This window comes from Colossoma macropomum, unplaced genomic scaffold (assembly GCF_904425465.1).
Source record: "Colossoma macropomum unplaced genomic scaffold, Colossoma_macropomum, whole genome shotgun sequence".
Classification (NCBI taxonomy): domain Eukaryota; kingdom Metazoa; phylum Chordata; class Actinopteri; order Characiformes; family Serrasalmidae; genus Colossoma; species Colossoma macropomum.
Window position 1 is genome coordinate 9,022,860 of NW_023494808.1, and position 24,179 is coordinate 9,047,038.

General features: G+C 40.8%; 1 protein-coding gene across 1 annotated transcript; it reads left to right on the plus strand.

The window, feature by feature from the left end:
• The first annotated feature begins 4,900 nt into the window (after window positions 1-4,900).
• Window positions 4,901-22,269, plus strand: crtac1a (cartilage acidic protein 1a). Its single transcript, XM_036557633.1, has 12 exons — window positions 4,901-5,021; window positions 6,092-6,276; window positions 7,558-7,754; window positions 9,120-9,256; window positions 10,414-10,570; window positions 11,490-11,624; window positions 13,431-13,567; window positions 17,979-18,115; window positions 20,276-20,358; window positions 20,515-20,615; window positions 21,309-21,477; window positions 21,813-22,269. Exons 2-12 carry the CDS (start codon window positions 6,098-6,100, stop codon window positions 21,926-21,928), a joined length of 1,548 nt encoding a protein of 515 aa, XP_036413526.1. The 5' UTR covers window positions 4,901-5,021; window positions 6,092-6,097; the 3' UTR covers window positions 21,929-22,269.
• Window positions 22,270-24,179: the final 1,910 nt, after the last annotated feature.

The following is a 24,179-nucleotide window of genomic DNA, read 5'->3' on the forward strand; positions in this document are numbered from 1 at the left end:
ATTAATGGACTGATCTGGGTTCATAATCACTCCAGCTGGTTCCTGATGCGTTTAATCTGCAGCGAGGAACTGACGAACACTGAACCGTCGCAGAGCTGGAGTCGGTTTCTCCTTCTAATTGTCCCGTTCCACCTTAAACGGTGCAGCAGTTTCAGTCCGTCGCCTGGCAACAGCGTCGCCTCAGGCACCATTTAAGGTGGAACGGGAACATTTGAACAGCCTCGTAAAAAGTCGAAAGTTGAGAGACATTTTACAAGTAAAACGGCGTTTTAGGGCCGCTGTTAATAAAAATAAAAATAGTAGACTTTGAGAATAAAGTCGTAATATTTCGAGGAAAAAGTCGTAATATTTCGAGAATAAAGTCGTAAAATTTTGAGAAAAAAAGTCGTAATATTTCGAGAAAAAATTCATAATATTTCGAAAAAAGTCGTAATATTTCGAGAAAAAATTCATAATATTTCGAGAATAAAGTCGTAAAATTTTGAGAAAAAAAGTCGTAATATTTCGAGGAAAAATTCAAAATATTTCGAGAAAAAAGTCGTAATATTTCGAGAAAAAAAGTCGTACTATTTTATTTACTATTATATTTTTAGCCTACAGTAGTACATCAGCACATATTGAGACATATTTACAGCCAAGATGGTAAAATGGACATAAAACGTTGTGGCTCTCAAGGTGGTTGGATTTTTGTTGAAAGGACAAAATGGCTCTTCTTTGGGTTGCGACCCCTGCCCTAAGAAAAGTTTGATGGATTTGAACCTTTCTGGAAGTATTTAAATGATAAATACTTTTACTTCTCAAGTACATTCGGCTGGAAAGGAATCTTCTTTTTATTAGGAATCTGTTTTTAGTGCTTAACATTAAGGTAATGGTGACAAACTGTGCTCTGAATGTTGCTGTATGTGTATCTGTGAACATGAACAAATGTTGCTTAGAGGTTTTTCATTGATTTGGCTCCATATTTCAAATCAAATTCATCATGAAAGCTAATGGTAAGTATGATAGGATAATAATTCTATTCTAAAATGTAAATGCTGTATGTCATTATGTCATTATTATAATTGCCCTGTTCTTTGGTTATAAAGCGAGTAGGTCTTGATAGTGTGTGTGTGTAATCTTTCATCAGTTTTGGATAATAAGCTATTGATAGTGTACTTTAAATGTGGAAGCAGCTTCCCACCATATCTCTCTTAAACTGTCCTACTCAAGCTGAAACTCAAGCTGACCATCACACCTACGCGAGCTTGTTGGACATTTCGTTCTAAAACCGTGGGGTTAATATAGAGTTGACCTCCCTTTTGTGTCTTTAACAGCCTCCACTATTCTGGGAAACTTTCCACAAGATTTTGGAGTGAGTCTGTGGGATGTTGGATGAGAAGCCTTAGCTTGCGGTCCATGTTCCAGTTCATCCCGAAGGTGCTCAGTGGGGCTGAGGTCAGGGCTCTGTGCAGGCCACTGGAGTTCCTCCACACCAAACTCCTCAAACTGTGTCTTTATAGAGCTCGCTTTGTGCACAGGGGCTCAGTGATGCTGGAACAGGAAAGGGTCTTCACCAACCTGTAGCCACAAAAGTGGAACCATACACTGACCAGGCATAACGTTATGACCACCTCCTTGTTTCTACGCTCATTGTCCATTATATCAGCTCCACTTACTGTACAGGTGCACTTTGTAGTTCTACAGTTACAGACTGTAGTCCATCTGTTTCTCTGCATACTTTGTTAGCCCCCTTTTACCCTGTTCTTCAGTGGTCAGGACCCCCATGGACCCTCACAGAGCAGGTACTATTTGGGTGGTGGATCATTCTCAGCACTGCAGTAACACTGATGTGGTGGTGGTGTGTTAGTGTGTGTTGTGCTGGTCTGAGTGGATCAGACACAGCAGTGCTGCTGGAGTTTTTAAACACTGTGTCCACTCACTGTCCACTCTATTAGACACTCCTACCTTGTCAGTCCACCTTGTAGATGTAAAGTCAGAGACGATAGCTCATCTGCTGCTGCACAGTTTGTGTTGGTCATCCTCTAATCCTTCATCAGTGGTCACAGGACGCTGCCCACAGGACGCTGTTGGCTGGATATTTTTGGTTGGTGGACTATTCTCAGTCCAGCAGTGACACTGAGGTGTTTAAAAACTCCAGCAGCACTGCTGTGTCTGATCCACTCGTACCAGCGCAACACACACTAACACACCACCACCACGTCAGGGTTACTGCAGTGCTGAGAATGATCCACCACCCAAATAGTACCTGCTCTGTGAGGGTCCATGGGGCGTTGCGCATAGTGATCTTAGGCCTGTGTGCAGCTACTCAGCCACAGAAACCCATTTATTGAAGCTCCCAACTCCAGTTCTTGTGCTGATGTTGCTTCCAGAGGCAGTTTGGAACTCTGTAGTGAGTGACGCAACAGAGGATAGGCGATTTTTCCGTGCTACAGCTTTTCGTGCTTCATGGATGAGCTATTGTTGCTCCTACATGCTTCCATCTAGCATCTAGATGCAGATCTAGCAGGAGACAAACTTCACAAACGTACTTGTGGCAAAGGTGGCATCCTATAACAGTGCAACGTTTAATGCCACTGAGCTTTTCAGTATGACCCTTTCTACTGGCTATGTGCATTATTTTATACACCTGTGTGCAAAGGGCGTGGCTGAAACACCTGAGGGTGGCCATTTAGTGTATATACTTATAACACAGTACTGGTTATTATATATTATCCTATATCAATATGTTGACATATGATATTTCTTTTCAGCTTTAGCAATATTTTTAGAGCAAATAATTAATACATGATCAATAAAATATCAGTAAAACATCAATTAAACAGTGTTGCCAGGTACTTTATTTTGTGATCCGTTACTTTATTAAAATGATCTTGGACCTGATTTAACTGCAGCGTATGTCATTTGCTGTGTGCTTCAGATAGTTTTGAAAGAATAGTTCTAAATTAAAAATGTAAATATTCATTTAGTAAATTAAACGATAACATTTAGGTTGTAGGTGAGTAGTTTTGATGGAGTTTTTCAGGTGTTGGCCAAAAAGTGTTCTACTCTTCCTGAATTTACCTTATAAAATACCATGTTAAATATTCAGTACTGTTTATCTAGATTGATTCCAAAAGCTCCCAAAATCATGGAGGTTAACAGGACAGTTTACAAAAAATACAACCTGGAGGTTTGTAGTAAGCTAACCAATTATCTTATTCATGCAATTAAAGGAGAATTTTCTAAAGTTCTGCATAATTAAATCGTTGAGATGGAAACAAAGTCATTCAGAGTGGTTTGATGTGAAATGGTTCACTGTAGAGAAACTTACTGACTGTAATGATGATGATGGTAAAATAGTGAAAAATCTGAAAAATTATGTTTTCTTTTGGGGCCATTTTGGCTTAGAACATGTACCTCTCTGCCATGAAAGGATTAAAAAAAATGCATTTTAGGCCAAAATCTGATCTCAAAACTATCATAAATCAGTGTCTCAGACATCAGGCAGTGAATTCATAACCATTTCATGTATATAACCTTCTGTGATGGAGCCTTCTAGAGGCATTAAACTCTTCAGACGTCTGGTTCCCATCACCACCACTGTGAACAATTCTGACTCTGTATGTCTCTCTAGAACAGAGCATTTCACACCAAACCACTCTGAACGACTCTGTTTACATCTTAACCATTGTTTAATTTGCATTTAATGAATTATGCATGAATGAATTTGAAACATTAGTGGAACTGCCCTTTAAGTAATATTGATTAGCCGGATTTGTTCTTTGACTTCTACTCAGGGATATTTGATAAGAAACGTTTTTAATCAGCTCCATTTCAGTCCTTCATTCTACATAATTTAATGGTTGAGATGAGGTCATTCAGAGTGGTTTGGTGTGAAACGCTCTGTTCTGGAGGAACTTACAGAGTCAGAACTGTTTACAGTGGTGGTGATAGGAACCAGACATCTGAAGAGTCCTTAATACCTCTAAAAGCTCCCTCACAGATAGTTAGTACATGATGTGTTAGATATATGCTGCCTGATGTGTGACATTGTTTGGTGATAGTTCTGTGATGAAGTTTTGGCTTAAAATATATTTTAAGCCAGTTACTTTAATCCATTTATGACAGATGGGTACATGCAGGCAAAATGGTCCCAAAAGAAAACTTATTTTTTCAGATTTATGACTATTTTACCGTCATCAACATTACATATAAACACTCAGAAGACGTGTGGGTTCACTGGTGGTTCTGGATAGTAAATAAAATTGCTGTATCTGTGTTGTAGACATTGTGACCCCTGGTTCCTATCAGCACCACTGTAAAGACATCTGAACCATTTCACACCAAATCACTCTGAATGACTTTGTTTACATCTCAACCATTTCAATGATTCAGAAATTTTGAAACAATGGTGGAACTCCCCTTTGAGCTCCTAACTCTTGGGTTTAAATTATGCTGTTCTGGTGGTGACAGTGTCACACTGGAGCTTGATCAATATACTGTAAACCAAAATGATCCAAAAAGAGGAGAACAGGCCTAACAGTCTTCAGCTCCTCTGCTGATTCTGGATCCACTGCAGTTCCATAAGAAAGACAGTTCATATGGGGTTTTCACTCCCACTCCTCACCTTTTAGACTCATTTTACTTCATTATTTAATTGGAGTAATGACTCCAGTTCCACTCAGACATAATTTCAGGCTCCTCTGCCCACCTCTGCTGGCGCCTCGCGTCTTTTTTTACAACGTTTTTAGCGATGTTTACCTTTTTTGCTGATGTAAACACGTGACAGCGCTCACACAAGCGTCCCCTGAAGGAAAGCTGTATATTTAATCAATTCAAGCCGTTCCGCACGGGAGAGGCAGCTGATTGGTTGAACTCCCGGAATATTTAAATTGGCGCGTCGTGATTGGACGCCTGCTTACACAAGCGCTTGTGTAAACGGCGCGGCTGAAGTTGTGTAAGGTGAATACGGCGATATAAGGGCTGTCGTGGAGGGAGACGTTAGAGCAGCCGCAGCCTGAGCGAAGAGGACGCAGCACCACGTAAGTAGTGCTCGGCTTTATAAAGACGGAGAGACGCTGATAACAGCATGGTTAACTCTGCCCTCCTGCAGCAGCGCTTCTGGGAGTTAACGCTCACTCTGTATTCATGGAGCAGCGCAGCACGGCGGAGTGGAGCCCACTGCCTCAGTGGGTTTGACTGGTTTACTGCGGCTTAATGTCACTTACTGTAAAAACTGGGACCTACGGGGCCCCTTAGGTGAGGTGACGTGTTGTAAAAAGCAAAATGATTTTATATATATATATTACATATAAAATAATTCGTGTGTGTGTTTATAATCTGATAATTACTAAATATCATATATATTACTGTATGTATTATAATTTTGTGGTTACTAAATATAATATAGACTGTATAAATTACAACCTGCCTTTTATTTTGTCCTCAATATGTTGTGGATATATTTGTGGCCTCAATACAGTAATAGTAAATGTTGGCAATGCCTTTATAAAAAATAATCACCATGTTATCTTAATATAGTCTTAATATAGTAAATTGTGGCCTTAAGATAGTAACTCGTGGCCTCAATACATATATATATATAAAAATACATATATATGTCTCTTGCTCTTTACATTGTGTGTAAATTTCATGATGAATGGACCAAAAGAAATGAGCCAAAATGACTTGGAAAAAAGTCTGGTTCCATTGAATTACATTAAAATTATGGTAGGTTTCTTCCTTCTCCTGTAAAGTTACCATTTTGGAGATATGATATATATATATATATTTGTATTCATAGTCGTCTGAACAAGACAATAAAAATAGTAACTTTACAGGAGAAGCAACAGCATACTTTATTTTTAATGTAAGTCAGTGGAACCAGAAGTCATTTTGGGTCGTTTCTTTTGCTCCATTCATGAGATTTACACACAATGTAAAGGACAACAGGCATTTTCGAATCATGTTAAAAACTGAAAAACGCTTTTGTTCCGACAGCAGCGATATATATATATATATATATATATATATATATATATATATATATATATATATAAAATGTGGAAATGGCCTGATTCTAACAGTGTTGTGCTCACTCACTGATTCTCAGGTGAAGATGTGGATCTTTTGGACGTTTCTTCTCGGTCTGAGTCTCTCCGGAGTCCAGTCCATGTTCTCGGTCATCACGGATACAGTTCTGCCTCCTCATGTGCTGCACAACCCCACTCAGCTGAATTATGGGATGGCGGTGACGGATGTGGATGGTGACGGGGAGCTGGAGGTGGTGGTGGCAGGGTGAATATACACATTTTATCTGAAACTACACAGGTTTTCACTCTTTTTCTCGTCTTTCTGTGGTCTTTTCTCTCACCACAGAGCCGCGTGGGACTGAAATTTACTGTGTTGAATGTACTTCATCCAAATGTGCACATCATTACCACAGGAACGAATGTAAATGTACCAAAACAAAGCACAAAATACTGCAATCAAAAAAGCAGCAACATTAAATGTAGTAGAAGAGTAATACAGTACTATGTGTGTTATTCAGCCTTAGGTTCTGAATATGTGTGTATTGTTTGTATAGAAACAGAACTCTCTGTGCATATAGACAGGTATTTTGTCTGTTAGACTAATCTGAATCTGTTAGTACGTAGATATTTAGTTAAGCACATTTTTATTATGTATGAAATGTAAACATGAAATATAAACAGTATAGAATATGCCAAACAGTGCGATCACATGCAGATCCCCCGATTGGATTAACCAAGATTTCAGAACGTCATCCAGTCCAGAGATAAGCTGGTTTGTTATGTTAAAGGAGAATTCAACCAGTTTGGCTTTTAATTTCTGCCTAATTACATTGTTAAGATGTAAACAAAGTCATTCATAGTGGTTTGAAATGGTTCATTTTAGAGAAACGGACTGACTCTTTACAGATGTCTTTACAGTGGTGCTGATAGGAACCAGGGGTTGCCACAACTACAACTCAAATACAGCCGTTTTATTTACTATCAAAACCACCAGTGAACCCACACGAGTCTTCTGAGTGTTTGTATGTAATGATGATGATAGTAAAATAGTGGATAATCTGAAAAAATTTATTTTCTTTGGAGAGTATTTGGCCTAATAAGACCCTGCATGTACCTCTCCACCATGAATGGATTTAAAAAAATGTGTTTTATGCCAAAACTTTCTCAAAACTGTCGTAAAACAATGGTGTAGCCATCAGGCAGTGAATTCATAAACATTTCATGTAATAACGTTCTGTGACGGAGCTTTTAGGGGCACTAAACTCTTCAGATGTCTGGTTCCTATCACCACCACTTTCTCTACAAGGGAGCATTCACCCCAAACCACTCTGAATGACTTGAGAAATCATTTGCCAGTACTGTGGAGGATCTGTAGTAATTCTGTTTCTGCTTGAAATGTAACCTTTTCATAATAATTTCGAGCTGAACTCAAAGCACCTCCAGAACTTTTTTTTACTGAAAAGTTCATTTAAGTGCTAAAATCTGCTTATTGTCGTGTTTACTTAGCAGGGAAGTTAATGATGTCTGATATTTCTGTTTTTTCCAGGTATAACGGGCCAAACCTGGTTCTGAAGTACGACCGCTCTCAGAAGAAGCTGGTGAATATTGCAGTGGATGACCGCAGCTCTCCATACTACCACCTTAGGGACCCGGAGGGAAACGCGATAGGAGTGACGGCGTGTGATGTGGACGGAGACGGCAGAGAGGAGATCTACTTCCTCAACACTAACAGTGCTTTTTCAGGTATTTACTCACACAGTTCCTCAAAACTGTGCAGTCGTAAGAAAAAGACTGGGCACCTTTGGTCAAATTACATAAGTGAAAATGAGTGAAAATAAGTTAACAAATTCTCTACAGGGAGCAAACGTAAATATCCATCAGTCCATCATTCAACCATCCGTCCATCCACCATTCCATAAATCATTTCATCCTTCCTTCCATCTATCCATCCATCCATCCATCTCAAAATTGGAAATCATAATGAATCTGAAAATATAACAATGATATAAAAATATAGATCTACTGGTAAAGTTTTGTAATGCTAAAATAAAAAACACCTGGTGGTTGATTGGCAACAGGTCAGTAACATGACTGGGTATAAAAAGAGCATCTCAGAGAGTCTTTCAGAAGTGAAGATGAGGAGGAGTTCACCACTCTGTGAAAGACAATTCAAGAATAATGTTCCGCAACATTAAATAGCAAAGAACTTTTGCTTTTCATCATCTACAGTACATAATAACATTAAAAGATTCAGAGAATCTGGAGAAATCTCTGTATGTAAAGGAACAAGGCCAAAAACAAGTATTTGCTGTCTGTGATCTTTGGGCCCTCAGGCAGCACTGCATTAAAAACAGATATGATTTTGTAGTGGAAATCACTGCATGGGCTCAGAAACACTTCTGAAAACCACTGTCTGTGAAAACAGTTTGTTGCTGCATCCACAAATGCAAGTTAAAACTTTAAAACACAAAGAAGAAACTGTACATAAACAGGATCCAGAAACGCTGCCACCTTTTCTGGGCCCAAGCTCATTTAAAATGGATTGAGGGGAAGTGGAAAAGTGTCCTGTGGTCCGACGTATCAAAATTTGAAATTCTTTTTGGAAATCATGGACACTGTGTCCTCCGGGCTAAAGACCACTCAGCTTGTTATCAGTGCACAGTTCAAAAGCCAGTATTCATGATGGTGTAGGGGGGCATTAGTGCACACGGCATGGGTGACATGCACATCTGTGAAGCACCATTAATGCTGATAAATACGTTTTGGCAACGTATGCTGCCATCCAGACGACGTCTTCATATGTATATACAGGACATAAATACATGTTTACTTACTCTTATTTTCTTTGCAGTTGTACCAAAACCTTATTAGTCCTTATAAATGATAATTACAACATTATAACTTTAATGTATGTTTATGTATCAGGATGTTATTCAGAGTAATGTTGGTCTATTCATCATGAAATGTTCACACAACGTAAAAGATAACTTTGTTTGTAAATAGTGTAAAAAATGGAGTGACTGTTTTTGTATGATAGTGATGAATTGAGGTCATTGATGTGCTTAATGTGCTTTGATGACTGATTAGTCTGTGATCTGTGCTGTGAAGGTCAGGCGACGTACTCTGATAAGCTGTTTAAGTTCCGGGACGGCCGCTTCCAGGATCTGCTGAGTGACGACATCAACGTGCAGCGCAGAGTGGCCAGTCGCATGGCGGGACGCTCTGTGGCCTGTGTGGACAGAAAGGTAAGATATTCATCCAGGCATTCATCCATCAGTCCACTGTCCACCCATCAGTCCATTCGTCCATCAGTCCACTGTCCACCCATCAGTCCATTCGTCCATCAGTCCACTGTCCACCCATCAGTCCATTCGTCCATCAGTCCACTATCCATCATCAGTCCATTCGTCCATCAGTCCACTGTCCACCCATCAATCCATTCATCCATCAGTCCACTGTCCACCCATCAATCCATTCATCCATCGGTCCACTGTCCATCATCAGTCCATTCATCCATCAGTCCACTGTCCATCATCAATCCATTCATCCATCAGTCCACTGTCCACCCATCAATCCATTCATCCATCGGTCCACTGTCCACCCATCAATCCATTAGTCCATTGTCCACCCATCAATCCATTAGTCCATTGTCCACCCATCAATCCATTCATCCATCGGTCCACTGTCCACCCATCAGTCCATTCATCCATCAGTCCACTGTCCACCCATCAATCCATTCATCCATCAGTCCACTGTCCACCCATCAGTCCATTCATCCATCAGTCCACTGTCCACCCATCAATCCATTCATCCATCAGTCCACTGTCCACCCATCAGTCCATTCATTCATCAATCCACCATCCACCTATCAGTCCATTCAACAATTAGTCCTTAAATTCACCAGTTCATCTGTTCATCAATCCATCCATCAGTGCATCCATCCATTTATTCATCCATCTGTCCTTCCATCTGTCTATCCATCCATCCATGCATTAGTCCACTCATTCACTCATTCATCAGTTCATCCATCAATCTATACATCTATTCCTCTACCCATCATTCATTCATCCATACATTAATATATCCATCCATCCAGCCAGCCATCCATCCATCCACTCATCCATTCAGCCATCCATGCACTTATCCATCCATCCATTCAGTCATCCATCCACTCATTCATTTATCCATCCCTCCACCCATCCGTCCATCCGTCCATCCATCCATCCATCCATCCATTTATTATCTGTTTCTTTGTTACTGCGGTACTGTTATATTGTTATGATTTGTTTGAAGTTTTATTTACTTGCCTGTGAGCAGTATTATAATTCATACACTCGTTTATTCACCAATCAGTGCATTCATTCATTAATTAATTTATTATCCATCTCTGTTCCTGCTATAGGGAACTGGCCGTTACTCTGTTTATGTGGCTAACTACGCTCGAGGTAACGTTGGGGCTCACGCACTGATTGAGATGGACGAGGCTGCCAGCGACGTTTCCAAGGGCATCATCGCTCTCACTGACGTCGCCTCTCAGGCCCGGGTCAACAAGTACACAGGTCAGAGGGCACTATATCAAAAACATGACTGCAGAATGCTAGAGGGCACCAACGAGCGAGTCCTCAATGAATGTGAATGAATAGAGCTGAACAGCTCTAAACTGGTAGCATTACTGCTACTGAGCCCTGATTGGGTAGCATTACTGCTACTGAGTGCTGATTGGTTAGCATTACTGATACTTAGTGCTGATTGGTTGGCATTACTGATACTGAGTGCTGATTGGTTAGCATTACTTATACTGAGTGCTGATTGGTTAGTATTACTGATACTTAGTGCTGATTGGTTGGCAAGCTGATCTGCTCATTGGCTGAATGAAGTCCTTCATGCTCACCATCATGAATTTACAAAATACTGGAGCTCAAAAATATTTAAATAAATAAATAAACAGTGTTTCAGCATTTTATACTGTTCTGTTTTTGTGCGTTTTTCTATGTGACAGTAATTAAGCATTTACAAACTATGATTTTGTACAAAAGCTCCATAGGAACCCATTCATTTTGGACTTGCTCTGGAGCGCCCTCTAGTGTCTGACCAACCCAGAAGACATTATTTAGTGCCAATTCTCTTGACTAGACATTCACTGATACAACGTAAAACGGCATAGATTAGCCTACATTTGGTCTTTATATGTTAAATACAGACTCAAGAATTGTGAAATTTCTTAATGTCTGCGAATATTGAAATCCTTTAGAGTAGTTTTCTGATTTACTGAATGAAAATTAAATAAAAAAGTTCACTATTAACTATTTTAAGCTTAGCTTTGGTCTAAATACTGAATGTCAGCAGGGATTCTGAATTGACAACCTTTTTTGGTTTACAGTTCAGCATCTTGTCTCTGGAAACTGATGTCTGTAAAGTACTGTTTTTCAAATTGTTAACTGTTCAGAAGAATTCAGAACTGTGTCTTCTTGTCTGAAGGTGGCCGTGGTGTCGTCGTTGGACCGATTCTTAACGACGCTCGTTCTGATATCTTCTGTGACAATGAAAACGGACCCAACTTCCTGTTCCGTAACAACGGCGACGGCACTTTTACTGACGTGGCCGCTCAAGCAGGTGAGAGCGATGAAGCTAACTTTACGTTTTCCCCATTTTCATCCCAAATGTAGTCAATCAGCCACGACACACAAAAATAAATAAAATAATAAGTGAACTGAAAAATAAATGCCCTGTGATGGACTGGCGACCGGTGACTGGCGAGTGTTTCCTGCCCTCCGCCCAGTGACTGCTGGGATAGGCTCCAACACCCCCCCGCGACCCAGAAGGATAAGTGGCTTAGATAAGGTGTGTGTGTTTGTGTGTAAAATAAATTGAGTGCAGTAAAGGCCTATGTGTGCTTGTTTTTGGGTGGAGTTTTCACTGAGATTTTACGTCTGGTTTACATTTTAAAGCCTGCAGTAACTGTGCGCTGTTTAAGTTCATGCTGCATTTTTATTGCAGTGAGCCGAAACCTGGGTTCGAATTGAAGCGGGGGAGCTGGGTGGTCCCTGACCTCCAATAAGAGTAAAGAGACCTCCCGTAAGAGAGGCAGAATTACACTTGGGGGGGTCCCGCATCATATCTTTGAATAAAATGTTACTTTTCTGACAGAATAAATGCCCTCACAGGAGCTGACCATCTTCTTTTCTATGTTTTTGTCATGTTCAACATGAGACTCCTCCCTCTGGATAAACTATAATCTCATTCAGCCCTGAATTCATAACAGTCTGTACAGTCTAGTGCAGCGAGCCGCGTCACTCTAACCCAGGGGTCGGCAACCCAAATTTTAAGAAGAGCCATTTTGTCCTGTCAATAAAAATCAAACCACCTTGGGAGCCACATTTTATGTCCATTTTACCATCTTAGCTGTAAATATGTCTCAGTCTGTGCTGATGTACTAATATAGGCTAAAAAAAATATAATTTAAATGAAAACGCAGACTTACTTTGCTCTGCTTTAAGCTTCAGCTCAGCTATAGCTGCATTTCTCACATCTCCGGCAGGAAACATTTCCTCAAAAGTTCAGTAGTTTCAGTAGTAAAATGTCTCAGTGTTTGTCTTTTTACAAGGCTGAAGTCGCTAATCATTCGTGGTGTCTTGTTCAAATTTCCCCGTTCCACTTTAAATGGTGCCTGAGGCGCCAGACTGTAACTGCTGCACTGTTTATGGTGGAACGGGAGAATTCGAATGAGAAGCGACTTCAGCCTCATGACTTTTTAGTGTTTGACAGTTTCTTGTTGCAGATTAAACAGATCAGGAAACCAGCTGGAGAGATTATAAACACAGATAAGTCCATTCGTCTCTAAATGATCGATGTTCGTATTAAATCTTTCTCTTTGCTGTTTCGTTAGCTACTAGCTAAGAGAGGCTGTTTTCTGTGTTGCTATGGTGACCATCAGCCTGCGTGCCAACCTTCAGTGTTAAAGGGTGAATCAGCAGCTCTACATGAACTCCAGAGTTTAGGATCATTTACTGTTAAACTGTGTTGATCGATCAGCAGAGCTTTATTTTACTGTAGAGGAGGATTATTTTAGTTCACCTACAGATCTGATTCTGCTGTGGAGCCGCTAAGGGCAGTAAAAGAGGCTCTGGAGCCACCGTACATCCGATCACCGTGCAGCACGCATAGCAGACACAGTACAAAGCGCATAGAATAGCATAGTTAAAAACAGCAGCCGCCGTCATGAAGCCTGAAACAAGCTGCCGTTACTTGTTAGCTACATTAGCCTCGTAGCTCCAGTGCAAATCTGCAGAACCAAACTTTAAACACCAGACACAGACTGGATCGACTGCATCTGGAGAACAGCTACATTTTACCACACTTCACCACATTCAGATATCTGTCAGGTATTGATTAGTGACTGAGTGCATCGCTCTGTTTCAGGTGTAGCAGATCGCTATCAGCACGGCAGAGGAGTGGCTCTGGCTGATTTTAACGGTGATGGGAAGATTGATATTGTCTATGGAAACTGGAACGGCCCCCACCGCCTCTACCTGCAGAGCAGCCGGCAGAGATTCAAGGTGAGACACTCAGCTGAACTGGCCTTGGTGAGACGGTTTAAATCCCTCTTTGAAAAGGTAACTGTTTAATCCTTAGACGTCTGCGGTGTTTATAGTCGTTTGCAGTACTATTTAAATGCAAGAATTTACATATTTAGTTACATAATAAATGACATACACATTCTGTATTGACAGGTTTGAGTTTTTACTTGATTTAATGGCAAAATATGGCAAAAACGTAACAGATTCTATCGTCGGGAGATCGCGGGTTTGATACCCTGACGCTGCCACAGCCATCCGTAACCCAGAGTCCAAGATACCATAATGGTCCTCTCTCTCTCGGGGTGGGTAGGATGGATCTTCCTCTCCCCCGTCACTCAGACAACAAGGAATTAACAGTTACATTTATGTTTATGGCATTTAGCAGTCGCTCTAATCCAGAGAGACCTACTAAAGTGCTTTGTTGTTTAATCAGAGAACGTATCTTAGCTAGTACAAATAGGTCAGAGTACAAACTACCCCTGAGCTCAGATACAGCTAGAAATAAAAGCCTGTGTTGATGCCTAGATCCAGAATTAGACACAGTGTAAGTGCAATACAATACATTTCAATTCGTACTTAAGTTAGTGCTCACTTAAGTACTGTAATAAGAGATGGCTCTTCAGTGAGAGAGTCTGCTGTTCGGACAGCCACTGGACGTTCATTCCACCACCTGGATGTCAGGACAAAGAGGAGTCTTGATGCTTGTCTTCCGTGTAGCGTGTTGAGCCGTCCAATAATGTTGTGTTAGTTAGAGTTTGAAAAGATATGTTGGAGCTTCATGTGTCTCAAAGGGGGCACATACTAGCTTTCACCCTCCCAGCTTTTGGTAGCATCATTGGGCAGAAATAAGTATAATATGTGAAGGTACACACAACAAGAACTTCAACAAATTCAAATCATAACTAAATATTGATGTCATACATATATATATATATATATATATATATATATACACACACACCGATCAGGCATAACATTATGACCACCTCCTTGTTTCTACACTCATTGTCCATTTTATCAGCTCCACTTACTATATAGGTGCACTTTGTAGTTCTACAGTTACAGACTGTAGTCCATCTGTTTCTCTGCGTACTTTGTTAGCCCCCTTTTACCCTGTTCTTCAGTGGTCAGGACCCCCATGGACCCTCACAGAGCAGGTACTGTTTGGGTGGTGGATCATTCTCAGCACTGCAGTAACACTGACGTGGTGGTGGTGTGTTAGTGTGTGTTGCGCTGGTACGAGTGGATCAGACACAGCAGTGCTGCTGGAGTTTTTAAACACTGTGTCCACTCACTGTCCACTCTATTAGACACTCCTACCTTGTCGGTCCACCTTGTAGATGTAAAGTCAGAGACGATAGCTCATCTGCTGCTGCACAGTTTGTGTTGGTCATCCTCTAGTCCTTCATCAGTGGTCACAGGACGCTGCCCACAGGATTCTGTTGGCTGGATATTTTTGGTTGGTGGACTATTCTCAGACCAGCAGTGACACTGAGGTGTTTAAAAACTCCAGCAGCACTGCTGTGTCTGATCCACTCAGACCAGCACAACACACACTAACACACCACCACCACATCAGTGTTACTGCAGTGCTGAGAATGATCCACCACCCAAATAGTACCTGCTCTGTGAGAGTCCATGGGGGTCCTGACCACTGAAGAACAGGGTAAAAGGGGGCTAACAAAGTATGTATAGAAACAGATGGACTACAGTCTGTAACTGTAGAACTACATAGTGCTCCTGTATGGTCAGTGGAGCTGATAAAATGGACAATAAGTGTAGAAACAAGGAGGTGGTCATAATGTTATATATATATAACAAATATATACACACACACACATATTTCTGCTTGTTTCAGTGAGCTGCGAGTGAGAATTAATATGTTAGGGTTAAAGGGGTGCTAATGTAATTCAGTCATATCTGATTAATTAAACGTCTGTTTTATACACAGTTCAGTGTTTGATGAAGTAATTCAACAAATATAATAATTGTTGAAGCAAATATGAACCACGCCTGGTCAGACTGGTTTTGCTGCAGACTGCACTAAAGAAAAGTGCTGCACCGAATGTACTCGACCCAGAAGAACATCCTACTGCTCTTTGATGATTTGGGAGACTCCATGGTGATTCTACTACATTTTCCATAGGATAAATAGCATTTGACAAAAAGAAGACAGGAGAGATGAAAGAGAGGTGAGAGTTTAGGTAGATTGGTAGATAAACATCTTAGCAAATCTGAACACAATGTTTAGCTTTAAAACTCAAGAGATGTGAGATTTTCTTAAATCTTATTTTTTCCCATAAGGTCCACTTTATAACATTTGTGTGGTTTTATGTTTCGTGTGGTTTTGACCTGACCGTTTCCTTCATGTTCTGATTGCCTGCCCTGTGTTGTGCTTCATTCAAAAAGCTGAAACACCTCTTATAACTTCAGTGTGAGTGGGCGGGGCTAAACTGCTGTGGGCTGAAAAGGGGCATATATGTAAATGTCAAAGTGAACTTTGTCATTCAGACTATACAACAAGCAGTGCACAGCTGAATGAGATCGCGTTTCTCCAACTGCGATGTGCAAAAAATATACATAAATATAACATAAAAGGCAACTCCACACGGACATACTAGACAGTATAGACAAACATAAAACATACAAATAGAAAAAAAAATATATATATATATATATTTAAAAGAATATTGCACGTTGTAAAGAAAAAATATTGCACATTGTTCTCAGTGATAGTATTATTGCACAATGTAACAGGAAATGTAAACTTGACACTGGTGAATAATGATAAAGTGCTCAAGTGAACATTGTAAATATTGCACAGAAAAAAATAGCTGCATTTTTATATAGAAGACAGTTCTACGAAAGTGTTCAGACAGTCTGTGTGTTTGTTCAGGAGTTCAGCAGTCCTGATAGGCCAGTGTGTTGTGTAGTCTGATAGCCTGTGGGGAGAAGCTCCTGCTGAGTCTGGCGGTCTTGCACCGCATGCTGCGGTAGCTTTTGCCAGAGGGCAAAAGGCTAAACAGTCCATGGGCAGGGTGGGTTGGGTCTCTGATTATCTTGGTGGATCTGCAGCGTGACAGGTAGAGATCTTGTATGGATGGAAGTGGGGTTCTGATGATTCTCTCTGCCGTTCTCACCGCTCTCTGGAGGGACTGCCATACCATACTGGGAAGCTGCTGGTCAGGATGTTCTCTATAGTGCCTCTGTAGAAAGCTGTGAGGATAGGAGGGGGGAGGTTTGCTCTTCTCATCCGTCGTCGGAAGTGAAGGCGCTGCTGTGCTCTCTCGACAAGGTAGGTGGTGTGTGTAGTCCATGTCAGGCCGTCCGTGATGTGCACTCCCAGAAACTTGGTGCTTCTCACTGACTCCACAGCGTTACCGTGGATTGTAAGTGGGGTATTGTACCATGCGCTTCCTCCTGAAGTCGACAGTAATTTCCTTTGTCTTGTCGGCATTCAGTGACAGGTTGTTCTTGTCACACCAGAGGATGAGTTGGTTCACTTCTTCTCTGTAGGCTGAGTCGTCGTCGTTGCTGATGAGGCCCATCACCATCTGTGAACTTAATAATGTGGTTCGAGTTGTACTTGGCACAGCAGTCATGAGTCATCAGAGTAAACAACAGAGGGCTCAGCACACAGCCCTGGGGAACTCCAGTGTTCACGATGATGGTTTTAGAGGTGTTTCTTCCAACTCATACTGTCTGAGTCTGTCTGTGAGGAGGTCCAGTGACCAGTTGCACAGTGGGGTGTTGATGCCTAATGGGCCGAGTTTTCTTACCAAGTGCATGAAGATGACTGTATTGAAGGCGGAGCTGAAGTCAATGAGGAGCATCCGCACATAACTGTTCTTATTCTCCAGATGGGTCAGAAGTGCTGGTGATATGGCATCATCAGTGGAGCAGTTAGGGCAGTATGCAAACTGGAGTGGGTCGAGTGTTGTTGGGAGTCTGGATGTTATGTGATTTCTGACCAGCTTTTCAAAGCACTTCATCATGATGGGAGGGAGTGCTCTAGGGCGATAGTCATTGAGTGTTGATGATGGTGACTTCTTTGGCAGTGGAGCCACCATGACTATGATGGTTTGTGCGACGTCACAGAAACAGAGAATTCAAAACAGGCTGTTTTTTTCAGTTTTGTTTTGACACTTTAACAGCGCTTACATACGACATCGATCTCTTTTGCTTTCAAATAAACAGTTTTTATTTTGTTCCACAGTATAGGGGATTCATTAGTGTACATTACATTTCCCCATAAATAAAATGAATCACCTCACCACAATTTCTTCAGTTTGTTTAGGTTTGACAGTGATGTATTTTATTAAAGTATTAATAATGTACACATGAATCAAGTCATTAAAGCACTGAACATGTGGTACTGTGTCTCTGTTAGGACATTGCCACGCAGGCCTTCTCTGTTCCGTCCCCCGTTCGCACCGTCATCGCCGCTGACTTTGATAATGACCTTCAGCTGGAGATTTTCTTCAACAACATCGCTTACAGAGGATCCGCACCCAACAGGATCTTCAAGTACGTCTGAACTTACAGCTGTTTTATAGAACTGCATGTGAAATCAATTTGAAATCAGTTTTTACCCTGTTAGTTCATGTTTTTACATCATATCATTTAAAAGACAAAATTCTTCTTTTCCCATAATCCTCCATCAAAATCTAATGACTTTTCTCCTCTAAAAACATCTCCTGTGCACCAGCAGGCAGTGAAAATAATATTAACCAGTAATATCTGATTTATCCCCCCTGCATATTCTGAATAATTCACTGGTTGAGATGAAAACAAAGTCATTCAGAGTGGTTTGATGTGAAATGATTCACTGTAGAGACGGTGATGATTTATTTGACAGTTAAATAAAATACATATAAGACTGCATTCATACAGAACTGACAAGCATTTAAAAATGATCGAGGATAAAAACACAATAAGGCCTATAGGCTTGTTTTCACTGTGGTCCTCATAAAAGATGTGACAGACTGTAATAGTCAGAAACTGGGAGTGAAAATGACTTTAAAGTAACATCGACTCACAGTGTCACGTATTTAACGGTCATTTCTCAACTTGTAAATGTTTAAGAAAAACAGGACGTTTATTCTACAGAACTGCAGCTGTGCATAAACATGTATTTCTACCAAACGTACAGACTCAGATTTCTTTAGACAGATAGATAGATAGATAGATAGATAGATAGATAGATAGATCTACAGATAGCTAGATAGATAGATAGATAGATAGGCCGATAGATAGGCCGATAGATAGACCGATAGATAGAGAGGTAGAGAGATAGACAGATAGATAGATAGATAGATAGACAGACAGATAGATAGACAGACAGATAGATAGACAGATAGATAGACCTACAGATAGATAGATAGATAGATAGATAGACAGACAGATAGAGAGGTAGAGAGATAGATAGATAGACAGATAGTTAGTTAGATAGATAGATAGATAGACAGACAGATAGATAGACAGATAGATATATAGACAGACAGATAGATAGACAGATAGATAGATATATATAGATAGATAGATAGACAGATAGAGAGACAGATAGATAGACAGATAGACAGATAGATAGATAGAAGACATATAATTGCACATACACTTACATAAACTATGCAGAAAATAAAAAATAGAAATAAAAATAGACAGAAGTTAAAGTACAAGAGAGTAGAAATAAACTATATTTAGATATTTACATGGCATATAAGACAGATCTGTTGTATTTAGGTGAGAGGAGGCACTGAGTGGTGTGAGGTAAACAAAAGCACAGTGAGTATAAACATAACTGAGTTGCAGCAGTATTATAAAGTACATAGTGAAAGTGTCATTACAGTGACAGGTTCTGATATATTGCACAGTGTGTATTAACAGGAGAGGAGATACAGTGAGGTGGTTCAGCTCAGTTCAGACAGCAGGAGATCAGTACCGTCTCTGCAGTAAGGAGACTCGCTGTAGAGCCGTATAGCAGTGGGTAAGAAAGATCTCACACGGCCTCTTTAACACAGCGCAGCTGTAACAGTCTGACCTGAATGAGCTTCTCTGTTTATTCAGTGTAGCATGCAGGGGGTGTGAGGTGTTGTCCAATATGGCCAACAGCTTGTCCTCCTACAACAGAGCCAGGCTTTTGCAGTGGCGGTGATAGGAACCAGGAGTCACAGTGACTGTAACCCAAATATAGCCATTTTACCAAAACCACCAGTGAACCTTCACATGTCTTCTGAGTTGTTATGCACTGTTGATGATGGTAAAATAGTGATAAATCTGACAAAAAGGTCCTATTTAGGTACTATTATGCCTCACAACACATACATTCTACATCATTAATGGGTTGATAAAAGTAGACTTTGGGCCAATAAATCTTCTCAAAACTATCATAAACAGTGTCTCAGACATCAGGCAGTGAATTCAGAACCATTTCCTGTAATAACTTTCTGAGGGAGATTTTAGAGGCATTAAACTCTTCAGACGTCTGGTTCCCATCACCACCACTGTGAACAATTCTGACTCTATGAGTTTCTCTAGAACAGAGCATTTCACACCAAACCACTCTGAATGCCTCTATTTACATCTACATGATTGAATTTTGCTGAAAGATTGAAATATTAGTGGAATTCTCCTTTAAAATCAGCGTTGTTGCATGATTGTGATTGATTTTATGGGTGTTTTTCTCAGAGTCACGAGGAGGCCGAACGCTGACCCTCTGATCACTGAGCTAAACGTGGGCGATGCCTCTGAGCCTCAGGGCCGAGGAACAGGTGAGCATCGCTCAGCCAAACAAACACCTTTCTGTCATAAGAAAACCTCATAACTACATCCAACATTGTGTGTTAAGTTAACAAACGTTCCTCCTCCTATAAAGTTAACTGGTTTTAGGTCTTTAACTGACTCGCCGGTTCTGTCGTGAGTAACAGGTGCCACGGTGGTTGATTTTGATGGTGATGGACACCTGGACCTGCTGGTGGCTCACGGAGAGAGCGCCTCCCAGCCCATCTCTGTCTACAGAGTCAACCAGGTGAAGTAACTACATCTACAAAGCAGTTTAACCAGGTGCAATTAAGCAGGTACACCAGTTACACAGGTGATCAGGTACACCAGACACGCCAGGTAGACAGGTGTGCTTCTTATGTTCAAAGGAAATATTTTTCCTTATATTTTTCAAAATGTGTACAGTTTGTAATGTATTTCCATGTGTAATTGATTAAAACTGTACACTATTCCATCTGCATATATATCAGTATATTGACATATGTGAATATTAAAAAAGGCAAAGTTAAATCTATTTAGTTATATTTTCTATATTTTTATATTTCTATATTACTTTATGTACATATATTTTTCTACTATATGGGTACACACACTGCCTGTCAAAGGTCTGCAGCCACTAGCCGTTTAAAATGCTTCTAATACAGGTGAGCAGGTTATCCTTGTTGGTTTGCTATAACTTACCACTTTCCTGAAGGAGCACCTGCCAAAAGTCTTACCTTGGGAATAAAGCAAAAGGCCACACCTATTGCCCTCTTGGTGTGATGTCAGCATCCAAACCTTTCCGGTGTTCAAACCACCAGGAAAGAATTTCAATATGTGCTTATAACAGTAGTTTGGAAAAGAAAACCATAGAATTATTGATTAGGCCAAACCTGCTCTTTGTTATACGTGTCTGTCGTATCTGCGCTGCTTCCCTTGAACAGCTTTCACGTCTCCTCAGGGCTCCAGTAATAACTGGCTGCGGGTGATTCCGCGTACTCGATTCGGAGCATTTGCTCGCGGCGCCAAGGTGGTGATACACACAAAACAGAGCGGGGTCCACACACGCATCATCGATGGAGGGTCTGGATACCTGTGTGAGATGGAACCAGTGGCTCACTTTGGACTGGGTAAGACACACACTCTGTCTGCACTAATGCAGGTATAACACCTCTACATATGCACTAATGCATGTACAACACACCTACACCTCTGCTAATGCAGGTATAACGCACGTATATACATGCACTAATGCAGTATAACACACTTACCTACACCTGCACTAATGCAGCATAAGACACCACACTAATGCAGGTATAACACACCTACATTTGCACTATTGCAGGTAGAAGCATGACTACACCTGCAGTGATGCACTAAACTGTATGTATTTTGAATGAAGCAGCAAAGCACCACATCTGTTAAGAGTGCTTTGTTCCTAACTCCTGCTTTTATTTGTTCCCAGGAACTGACCAGGCTACCAAAATTGAAGTCTACTGGCCGGACGGCCGCTCTCTGGTCCGCCCTGTCATGCCAACTGATATGAACAAAGTGATGGAAATCACATATCCAGGCGCCTGAAGATTCATGATATTAATTATTGGAAATATTTTTTTCCAACTACCTTTCTGAGTTACTGACTTGTTCACTCACAACATTTCTCTCTATGCTGTTATACTGCTGTAGGCACACTGATACTCCAGACCCTGATCTAACGAGAAAAATAAAGGGAAAGTAAGAATGAAAGGACAGAGATTTGGAAACACTCTTAAAGGTCTGGATGTTTCAAGTAAAAATCTATTCCTGTTTGGTATCATTGGCTTTTTTAATACCATTTCTTGATTGAGGTTTATTATTTTGGCTAACACTGATTTGTCTATTAACTTGTTTTTTCATAATAAAGATAAAACTAACAAACATTACCCCAAGCCTTGATCTCTTATTGTATTTCTAAAACCAGTATAAACAAGACTATATGTAGTAGCATGTCCTTAAGAATTAGGCTGCATTCACATTACCAGGTTGAAGTGGCACAAATCTGATTTTTTGCCCTAATGTGACTCAGATCTGATGTTTTCAGGGCTGTGTGGACACGCAAATCTGATCTTTTCAAATCTGACCAGAGCCACTTTGGCTAGGTTCACATTACAAGCCTCATTGCTCAAATCCGATTTTTTGCTCACATCCGATCTCTCTGACAGGATGGTTCAGACTCATTTAGGTAAGTGATTCAATTTTGTCATTAATGTGACGAACCGGCGTCCTGAAATGAGCCGCATGAGCTCGTCCTACTCAGTAACGTCACGTGAATGAATCACGTTCATCATCAGCACAAACTAACGAGCAGAACGAGCTTCGCTGAGAAGATAATTAACTCTGATCAGCTCTCAGCTTCATCATTAGAGCGAGACGAAGGAGAAAAAGGTGAGATGAGCTGCTTTTCCACCGTTTACAGGCTTTAACTTCTGTTCGGCGCTGCTGCCATGGTAACGCTGAATGATGGCGCACTCGCAGCGGAAAAAAATCACATGAATTCTGATCTGAGCATCACATTAAGGTCGCACGGCCACGAATCGGATACGTATCCGATCTAAGACCACATATGAAAGTGGCTCAGGTCGGATTTGAAAAGGATCGGATTTGTGTCCACACAGCACTGAAAACATCAGATCTGAGTCACATTAGAGCAAAAAATCGGATTTGTGCCACTTCAACCTGGTAATGCGGTCCTAGATCGGATACATGTCCGATTCATGGCCATGCAACCTTAATGTGACGCTCAGATCGGAATTCATGTGCTTTTGCGTGCGCCATCATTCAGCGTTACCATGGCAGCAGTGCTGAACAGAAGTTAAAGCCTGTAAACAGTGGAAAAGCAGCTCATCTCACCTTTTTCTCCTTCGTCTCGCTCTAATGATGAAGCTGAGAGCTGATCAGAGTTAATTATCTTCTCAGCGAAGCTCGTTCTGCTCGTTAGTTTGTGCTGATGATGAATGTGATTCATTCTCGTGACGTTACTGAGTAGGATGTGCTCATGCGGGTCATTTCAGGACTCTGGTTCATCACATTAATGACAGACTACCTAAACGAGTCTGAACCATCGTGTCAGAGAGATCGGATTTGAGCAAAAAATCAGATTTGAGCAATGAGGCTTGTAATGTTAACGTAGCTTTAAACAGCCTGTTCTTACACAGTTGCGTCAACTTAAAAATTGAAGGTAACTTACCACAAAGCTTTTTTGAGTTGACTCAACTTTAGGACAGTGGCGAAATCTCAACTTGAGGGCATTTCTACAGTGTAATGTGCCTTTAAGGATGATATATGTGATATATATCTGGTCTGTGTTGTGCCTCTTCCAAAAAGTAGTCTACTTCCACGTGAATAGGCAAGGCTAACCTGCTAGAGGCTGAACAGGCACATGCATATGAATGGTTTAATGTTTGTGACATCAGTGAGGAAAATTCGGGTGTTGAAACGGGCCCTTTAACGAAATGCCGTTAAAAACCAGCCTGTCTAAAAACCAGCACGTTTCGAAAAAAGACAAAACGAGCAGTAACTTTACGATAAGCTTCAGCTGTGTGTTTATTTGCTTTGCTACACAACAGAAACAAACAAGCTTGGTATCCCAGTGAGTGCAAGTTGTATGAAAATCCTTCTGTACGTTTGCATAAATACGAGCCAGTTCCCTCGTTAAGGAATGGAAGCTCATAGCGAGGGTTTGGCTGAGTGGCAGTTTCATGACACTGAAGAGGTCAGTTTTGTATTTTAACTTTGGGCTACGTTATGAACATGAAAACAGATACAGACATATAAAAAAAACTACAGTGAACTT

Coding starts and splice junctions, on each gene's coding strand:
- crtac1a (XM_036557633.1), top strand. CDS start 6,098: ATGTGGATCTTTTGGACGTTTCTTCTCGGTCTGAGTCTCTCCGGAGTC. Junction 6,277..7,557: donor CTGGAGGTGGTGGTGGCAGG/GTGAATATACAC, acceptor TGTTTTTTCCAG/GTATAACGGGCCAAACCTGG. Junction 21,478..21,812: donor AGTGGCTCACTTTGGACTGG/GTAAGACACACA, acceptor ATTTGTTCCCAG/GAACTGACCAGGCTACCAAA.